Source organism: Gopherus evgoodei, chromosome 22 (genome assembly GCF_007399415.2).
Source record: "Gopherus evgoodei ecotype Sinaloan lineage chromosome 22, rGopEvg1_v1.p, whole genome shotgun sequence".
In the NCBI taxonomy this organism is placed as follows: domain Eukaryota; kingdom Metazoa; phylum Chordata; order Testudines; family Testudinidae; genus Gopherus; species Gopherus evgoodei.
Window position 1 is genome coordinate 5557792 of NC_044343.1, and position 9523 is coordinate 5567314.

Sequence of the window (9523 nt, forward strand, 5' to 3'; positions counted from 1 at the left end):
TGCTTTTTCCTCAGCTTGAAGAATTAAACAAGACCCATCACAGTGCTATTGTGGTCAGGTTTCCAGTAGTCCGGAGGGACGTTTAAATTTTAAAAATTCTGTTTTCATGATTAATATTTTGTTTCCCTTTAAATTGGCCTGAGTGACCCCTCCTGTGTGTAGTCCCATTAAGCTTAATGGTACTGCTCACATAAGTGAAGTATTTGCAGGACTGGGACCATTTAGTTTGTGCTCAGTGAATATTGTAAAGTTTAGTGGAATGGAACTTGCCTCCAAAAATAAAAAAAGTAAAAATATATATGATACTTATTTTAGGTTCTGTGAAAGAAAGGACTGCTTAAAGATCTGGAGACATTTATCCCTTGAATCCCCATTGAAAGCATATTCCATCAAATAAAAACAGCAGCATGGTGAGTACACTTTAAATGACCTCATAGATAATTGCACATTCAACCGTGTTTTCTTAAATATATATTTATGTGAACTAAAAAAAAAATCCTTTGCCTTTTTTCTTATGTAAAAATTCCCTGCTGTTTAGCCTTGTGAGTAGTTTTGAGTTTTTTTTATTAAATACATATTATATAAAAATTATGAAGTTATTTTACAGGGCCACTGAACACCTTGGTGCATGGGGGATGATTTATAAATTAAAATATTTTTTAGTTTTGAATGAGTATAATTATTTTCAGGATGGTAAACTGGCTGAATGCTAACCTGAATGGTTTCATCCAATACATGCATCTTCCATTCAGAATTCCCATTTCATTGAATAAGAACCCCTCAGCCGTGAGTTTGCTCAGATCATTGGATACACGTGCAAGTTGTATGTTATGTCTGTTGTGAAATTCATCAAATAAGTTAATAAATACATCCACAAATTCCCTTCCATCTCTTATAGCTGAGCAAAGAAACTGTTCAAACAAATCATTTGAAAAATTTCACAAGTTTTGTCAAGCTAATTATTCTAATATTTAACATTTAAATAGATGGGATTGAGAACAGCTCCCACTAACTGTTGCTAAAATCATCCTGTTTTTCTTACGTAGCTTAAGATAATTCTAACCCTTTTTCAGAACGAGAACGTTTGTGATGACATGTACAACAATGTGAGCTCAGTTGCCATGGATCTATCTAATTTAGTGACTTGGGCACATACTCATGGAACTATATGCAGTCAAATCCCAAGCTTGGAAATTATACAGAATATGGGAAATGCCACCAGGGACAATTCTGTTTTGTGGATATGTGAATCTGGACATGCATATCATTGGCCCTGTGGGGCATTATACTTCAGAAGCCAGGAGGAAAGGGAGGAAGCTGCAGAACGGAAAAAGAGGTCCAGAAGCTATGACTCCTGGTCAATGGAACATAATTTAAGTGAAAAGAAGTACAGGGTAGCCTCACCTTTTGAAAAAAAGAAAGCTGATTCAGTTAACATGGGCTCATGCAGCAGATCCCCCGAAATAATGCAGAAGAAAGAGGACACGTTCTGTGTAATCTCTGATACAATGACAAAAGAAAAGCAGAGTGGAGTAGTTCCTCAGAAAGACAGCTATTCCATGAGGTCATGCTTTGCTGCAGAACTGAGTCTTCCATCAACTGACTATCATGCCAAAACTGACCACGGTAATGAAGAGCCAGAAAGCAGGGAGGACCTGCAAGACATCTCTGATGAAGAAGAATTTGAAACAGATACAGGAGACCAACTACGCAGAAGTAATTGTGATTCTGAAAGGGTATTCCAGAATAAAGCAGCATTTACTGAGGAGGAACTGCAAATGCATGGAGATAGTAAGGTCATTAGCAAACGAGCAGCCACCCAGAGATCAGTTTCTGTCTTTAAAGAAAAGGCTGCAGTAATTCCCTGTTTACAAGAGAGTTCAGAACACAGCCATCATAGGAGCCTGGAAAACAACTGCTTGAAGTTAACAGCTTTTCAGCCTACAAAGTCCAAAAGCAAAACCTCTAAAGCAGGGAATTCCTGTGAATCAACAGCATCCAAAGAACAGTTAAAGCCATTTCCTGTCTCCAGCATGGAAACAAAGGCCCAGTTTGAGCCCACCCCAATCCTGGCTTTCTATGACACTGCACTCACTGGAGCTGTCCATCAGCAGCTCCAGCTGTGCCCAGCTGTGTGCACCTCATCAGGAATGGGACTAGCTGCGAACTGTGCTGAAATACCTACCGAGGAGAACAAACAGCCAGGACCACCGAATTCTGCAAATTCTTTAGCCCTGCCTACTCTGGAGAATGAAAACTCTGAGGACAATCTGCCTGTGGCTTCAAACAAAAGTAAGAATTTCTGGAGTTTTATTCCTGGGTGGTTTTTTTTAGTATATGACTCTTTTAGCCAGAGTATTACAATTTGGGCTGCTCCATTTAGCCACCTAAATCCATATCTGAGCACCTAAATAAAAGCACCTGATTGCCAGAGATCCTGAACACCCTAATCTCCCACGGACATAATAGGAGCCTTAAGCAATCAGCACTTCTGAAGATCAAGCCACTTATTTAGATGCCCTGTAATATACATTTGGGTTGCTAAAGCTAGCCACCCAAGTTGGAACATTTTAGATGTTGATTTTACCACAATAGCACCACACACTGTACCTCTTAAAATGTGATCCCTGCAATAAACTGTAACAAGGAGTATGAACTCAGGTTTCCCCAGGAAAGAGAAAGAGGAAATGATCTCTAAAATAATTTAGTGCTGTAACTGCAGGGGAATTCTGGCTCCATTGAAATAAATAGCAAAATTCCCATTGACTTCAATGAGCCCAGAATTTCACCCCTTTTCTTAAAAGCGCTAAATTCATAGATTCATAGACTCTAGGACTGGAAGGGACCTCGAGAGGTCATCGAGTCCAGTCCCCTGCCCTCATAGCAGGACCAAATACTGTCTAGACCATCCCTGATAGACATTATCTAACCTACTCTTAAATATCTCCAGAGATGGAGATTCCACAACCTCCCTAGGCAATTTATTCCAGTGTTTAACTACCCTGACAGTTAGGAACTTTTTCCTAATGTCCAACCTAAATCTCCCTTGCTGCAGTTTAAGCCCATTGCTTCTTGTTCTATCATTAGAGGCTAAGGTGAACAAGTTTTCTCCCTCCTCCTGATGACACCCTTTTAGATACCTGAAAACTGCTATCATGTCCCCTCTCAGTCTTCTCTTTTCCAAACTAAATAAACCCAATTCTTTCAGCCTTCCTTCATAGGTCATGTTCTCAAGACCTTTAATCATTCTTGTTGCTCTTCGCTGGACCCTCTACAATTTCTCCACATCTTTCTTGAAATGCAGTGCCCAGAACTGGACACAATACTCCAGTTGAGGCCTAACCAGCGCAGAGTAGAGTGGAAGAATGACTTCTCGTGTCTTGTTTACAACACACCTGTTAATGCATCCCAGAATCACGTTTGCTTTTTTTGCAACAGTATCACACTGTTGACTCATATTTAGCTTGTAGTCCACTATGACCCCTAGATCTCTTTCTGCCATACTCCTTCCTAGAGACAGTCTCTTCCCATTCTGTGTGTGTGAACTGTTCCTTCCTAAGTGGAGCAAAGATATTAAAGCAATTAATTTAAAAGTTTTATGTCTTATGTATCCCGTTATAATTTGGGATCTTAAAATTTTTTGGTAACTAAAAATGGACAAACTTTTTTATTTGTAAAATAATATTCACTTCTTGTCATTCATGCCATGTGTCAGCATAGAGCACATTTTTATATGAGACAATGTCATAAGATTCTTCATAAGAATATGCTCTTTGATGACAGTTACTGCCTTGTGCAAGAAAAAAAAATGGATGACGTACAGGGTATGTATAAACTGTTAAACAAACTGTCGTTGCCAAATATCGGAAACTATTAATAAATGGATCTGCTTCATTTTGGATGTGAACCAGAACACAACTGTGATTTTAGCATAGGTGTGGCTAATGGATTTTTAGTGCCAGTTACACACATGCTGATTTAATTTAGTGATTAAAAACATCAAAGCAGCAGCAAAGGGCCAAGTTTGTAAAGAAGATTCAGTAGAGCAAATAAATTTGCATCTGATTTTTTTGTTGCTTGCAAACGGTGCTTCACATAAAATATCAGGCAGCTGGATGTCTACCTGATCTGTATGAAAATAATTTTTATGCATGCAAAAATGCAGGTGCAAATATAGAGCCATCTTTTGAATGTTCAGGCAAACAGTCCAAAAAGTCGGGATTGTAGGTTTAATTTTCCATCATTGTTTGGTGTGAAGACTCTTTCTATCTGACTGATGGTCATCAAGAGCAATATGAAAATTTAGGGTGGTACTTAATAAATGTATATCTAGATTTTGTGGCAGATCCAGAGCCCCTTAGGAGTTCATGGTTGCCAGTAAACTGCACATTGTGACTGGTGAGATGTCTCAGTGACAGCAAGGCATGATAGAACATGGATAGCTCTTGAGTTACGGATCCCCAGCCACTTGAGCTAAGAGAAATATAGTCATTAGCTCTACAATTATTAGAGCTTATGACATGCCTGAATGAGTCTCAGTTCATCCGGTTGGGGGTAGATGTCCATATTGCTAAATTAGCTAGTACAGTAAAGACAGAAAAAAGCTGCTGTAAGATTCTGTGATGCAGAGGATTGGATGTAATTCTCCCTTGACTGAACAGAGTACTGGAACAGTGTTTTAAGGCTTGTCTACTCTTGGGAGTGAATTTGGATGAAGGCAGAGTGTTTGTTTAGACAAGCCCTTACAAAACAAAAACTCTGCAGCATGACTACACTTGGTGAATATATTGTTAGAGTATTTTTGAAATTGACTTGATAGTGTATCTCATCAACAGCCACTGTAAACGCACCTGGGGACATTTATGCAAGAATTCTGTTTGCTGAACAATGAGTCATAAGCCATTTTATCTTAATCTCAGCCTTAGCTTGCAGTCTCAATGTTTATTGATTTACAGCCCATTTATTTCTTCAAGTAGACCATGCAATAGATTTTGTAAAAAAGCAGCAGCAATATTTAGGTTTGTAGGTCGATATTCTCTGTGCAGAAACAATAGTAATGAAACCAAAAATCATGTACCAAATGACTCACTGCCAACAAGAGACATTCACAGCCATCAGCTCCAGAACTCCACTCACCACCCACCTCTTCACACCTGGAAAAAAACCACAGGAGAGCACATGGACCTTTGCAGCATACCCTGAAGACAATCAGACCTGGGCTGTGGGAAGTGAAGTCGTAGGAGGAGAGAGAAAGGTAGGGGGGAGCACAAACTATTTAAGGCTGCTCAGGTTTGAAAACCCACCATTGGGTATGGCTACATTTGGAATTTCAAAGCGCTGCCGTGGCAGCGCTTTGAAGTGTGAGTGTAGTCAGAGCGGCAGCACTGGGAGAGAGCTCTCCCAGCGCTGCATGTAAACCACATCCCTTACGGGTGTAGCGTGCAGCGCTGGGAGCCGCGCTCCCAGCGCTGCTGCCCTGATTACACTGACGCTTTACACAGCGCTGTCTCTTGCAGCGCTCAGGGGGGTGTTTTTTCACACCCCAGTTGCAGCGCTGTAAAGTGTGAGTGTAGCCAAGAACTTCATCTGAAAACCACTGTGTAATCAATGGTGCTGAGCGGTGTAGTGTGCTACATATGAGAAATGCCACTCAGTAGGTTGGCAGCTACATTCTGCACTAGCTGCTGTTCCCAAATGGTCTTAAGCAAGGTGTCCTCCTCAGAGCACATTACCAGTAATCCATCTTGAAGGTTAGGTAGGAAAGGTGAGGGTGACTGTGGTGAGGTCTGCATCTGAAAGAAAAGGCCTCCTTGCCAAGTGCTACCTAAAGATCCAGCAGCAGCAGCAGGGTTCCGATAAGCCCCCTAGGATGTATGCCTGTGTAGCTGATGGCAGGGATACGCACTCACAGGAGTGCCGATAAAATCTCCACTATTTTTTGAGATTGCTTTCCCTCTCCCTACTCTTCAAGCCATTTACATACCACCTTGAGGAGTTAGGCAATGCATAGACCTTGGGATGGCCCTCTACCTAGGGGATGAATTTCACCCTGAGTGATTCTCTTCCTAGGCTACATGGAACTATATAGATGTGACAACCACATAATATGAGAAATAACCCCGCTGGAATCCTGGCAATCCTTTTTAAGAGATATTTTTACTTGTTCCATTTTAAACAGGTGGGCTTTTCCTGGGTCTCAGGCCTTGGGGCTAACGTTCAGCTGACATTTATGTTTCATGTCTAGAGCTCCTTTTTAATAAAGAAGCTTCTGTGCTGGAGGCCATTTTGAAGTGTATTCTGCTTAATGGCTTGTGCAGCACATTGAACATGTAAAATAAGTGCAGCTTAATATTGGGCCAAATCATGAGATCTGCACACAGGCCAACTCCCACTGATTTCCTGGGAACTGCCTGAGCATAACAGAACAAAATTTGACTATGTACTGTGCCTTTTTTAACTATAAAAATATACACATGACAATAGTTGCAAATTAAGATATTTTTATACAGGCTATCCCTTTTGGCATTGCTCCAGTTTCAGAGTCCACATTTCAGGTCCAATCATGCAGTCCTTAGTGATGTGACTAGTTCCATAAGGAAGAGCTGTAGATTGTGGCCTTAGGCCTCAATTTTTAGATCATACAGGGTGATATTCACCCCCTTCCCAACACATAAATTAAAGTTCCACCTTAAGCCCTATTTTGAAGTTGTAAGTGTGGCATATAACTTAAGATGTCTCTCTCTATAGGGGTGAATGTCATAGTTTCAGTGAGTGGTGTAAAATGTCATTAAGGCCTAAGCCTGCTGCCCTTGAATTATGAGTTTGTTAATATTTGATATGTCAGCACCTAGGAATGCCAGTCAAGGATCAGGACCCTACAGTGCTAGGCACTGCACAGAAAAATAACAAAGACGACAGTTCCCTGCACTAGAGAACTTACAATTGAGGTATCAGACAGGATGTAACAGGTGGACAAAACGGTGGGATGGGTGGGAGGATGCGATCACAAAAAACTTAAAAGGGAGCAGGATCATAATAGTCTCAGAATGTTTGAATGCTTTAAAAAGGAAGGTGAACATGGCTCTGCATTGCCTATACATGCCTTTGATAGCCTCTGTAGTTCTTTCTATCCACGGAGTTGTCTCTTATCTTTTAGAGACATTGAAGAAGTCGGAGAGTAAGAGAATTCGTAATATTGGTGATATAAAAATGTTCAGAGACTGGTTGGCTTCGCATTATCCTTCTGAAATGCGTGAGATCTTCACACTGCCACCTGCAGTCCTTGATAATTACCTAGCCTCCTTCTATACTAGAGTCAGGAAGCAGAATGGCACAGAGTTTTCCGCCAACTCTTTATTCTTCTTTCAGAGCAGTATAGACAGATACCTCAAGGAACACAAATACGAGTATAATGTGATTAAAGGGCCTGAGTTCACAGCATCTCAGGAAGCTTTAAAAGTAAAATGCCAGAATCTAGCACAGAAGGAGAGGGAGAGAGATTGGAATATTTTGGAAAACCTGACAGATAAAGATGTAGAGGATCTTCGTAAAAAGGGCATACTGAGTCGAATGCATCCGGAAGGATTTCTGCACCTAATGCTTGTAAACATCATCCGAGGCTTTGGGACACACACACACAGTCAGACTCCAAATCTGTGGTGGGGGCAGATTGTGTTAAAAAAGAATGAGGAGGGATTAGAGTACTTGGAGTGGAAAGATGATCTGAACACACAGGCAAGCACAGAAGAGTCAGTTCTATGTATTTATGCCAAACCTGATAATCCAGGCAACTGTCCAGTCAGGGACTATAAAGAGTATGCTAAGAGAAGGCCACTGGATATGCATCATGACCGCGATCCATTTTACTTATCTCCTAAACCTTTGTGCTGCATATGGGACCAAATATGGTACTGTAGAAAATCACTGACAAAAACCAAAATGGAGAAAATGATGAAAGTCATCGTCCAGCAAGTTAAAGGATCTGAAAAAAAGTCCATGAAATAAGTTACCAGTTTAATTTCTGCTGTGCCTATTTTCGTATAAGTATGTTTTAAATCAGTTCTGGAGTTGTTTAAAATGACAGCAGTTAGTATAGGTAGCGAGGGAACCTCTCTTCTCAGCATATTGTCCAAAGTACTTACAAAGTTTTGTTGTTAAATTGACCACTGCCTTCATTTCAACATGAAGGACTTCCATCAATAAAAAGACCAAGCATAGAATTCACTCTTACATTCTATTTACTGAATTAAATCTGAATCCTGGATTTAAAACACTGTTAATGTTCTACTGAATTAGCTCAGTAATGTTAATGTTGAAAGAACCTGTGTTTGAATACCCTGCTTGAGAATTATAGGTATGTTCAGTGGGGGTGAGGCAGGGAGAAATTGATCCTGTTGTAAACCAAGCTTGTGGTCTAATGTGTAATTTATCTGTCTCTCTTTACAATAAAAAGATAAACAGGTGGAGTTGGCTTTGTGAATGAAGAAGAATGATGAAAGATCACACTAGTTGGCAGCTACTAATCTATAGCTAATCAGAATGTTTTATACATACATGTTCTGATCAATTCTTATTTTTTTAAATGAGGAAGAAATTTTTACATCTAAGAAGTTCTGAATGTGTTTTAGTAAGTTACCAACCCCCCAAATGCAGTTAATAGCACTGAAAAGCTTTGTAGCAGCTATTTTCCTCTGTGCGATAACCATAGTCTGTAGAGGATTAGAGTCAGTAGTCAAATTCTGTAATTCAGTTCAAAAGTTGTTTAACAGATGTATTTTCTTATGTCCAGTCATAATTGTTGGCATTTCATAATAAACAAAATTTTAGTTCATTACTGTCAATCTGTTCCAAGAAGGTGAAACCAGTAACCAGGAACTGGCATCGCTTCATTTCTGTCATTCAAATCACTATAATCAGTCACTTGAAGAAAAGTCAATATCTAACAATTATTTGTACTCTGGAGCCGATCCTGCTAAGGAATCTAGCCATATGAAGTCCATCTGACTGCAGTGGGATTCTACATAGACATGAGGATCTGTGTGGGTGGATCCCATTGTAGGATCCAGTCTTCTACATAGCAGCTTTTAATCCATAGATCCCAAAGTAGTTTACAAAGCTGAGTAAGAATTTTTCTTCCCTTTCTACAGGGGTTGAAAGAGAGAACTGAACTAACTTGCCCAAAGGTACATAATGAATCAGTGACAGAGCTTGGGGTATATCTCATATTTCCTAACTCTCCTATGCTATAGAGCGTAGCCTGCAGTATTGATGGGAGAGTCATTATGGCAGAATCTCGACCCCTTTAGTTTTGAAAAAAAAGAGCGTGGAGCATTTTTAGTATCTCATCAACATAAGTTAATATATATAGATTCTATATATGTGGCAGCGTAACCAGGGACCTTTGCCAAATTGCTCTGCAATCACAGTGTGAAATCCAAACTCCCCCCTTTTTCAGGGGGATTTGGCTTTATTAACGAGGTAAAGCCAACAACAAGATAAAGAGCAGCTCAAAACTTTTCCCCAG

General features: G+C 40.1%; 1 protein-coding gene across 1 annotated transcript; it reads left to right on the forward strand.

Moving 5' to 3' along the window:
• The first annotated feature begins 338 nt into the window (after positions 1-338).
• LOC115638772 (uncharacterized protein KIAA1958-like) lies at positions 339-8711 on the forward strand. The gene is made up of 3 exons (XM_030540753.1): positions 339-410; positions 1074-2292; positions 7157-8711. Exons 1-3 carry the CDS (start codon positions 408-410, stop codon positions 8002-8004), a joined length of 2070 nt encoding a protein of 689 aa, XP_030396613.1. The 5' UTR covers positions 339-407; the 3' UTR covers positions 8005-8711.
• Positions 8712-9523: the final 812 nt, after the last annotated feature.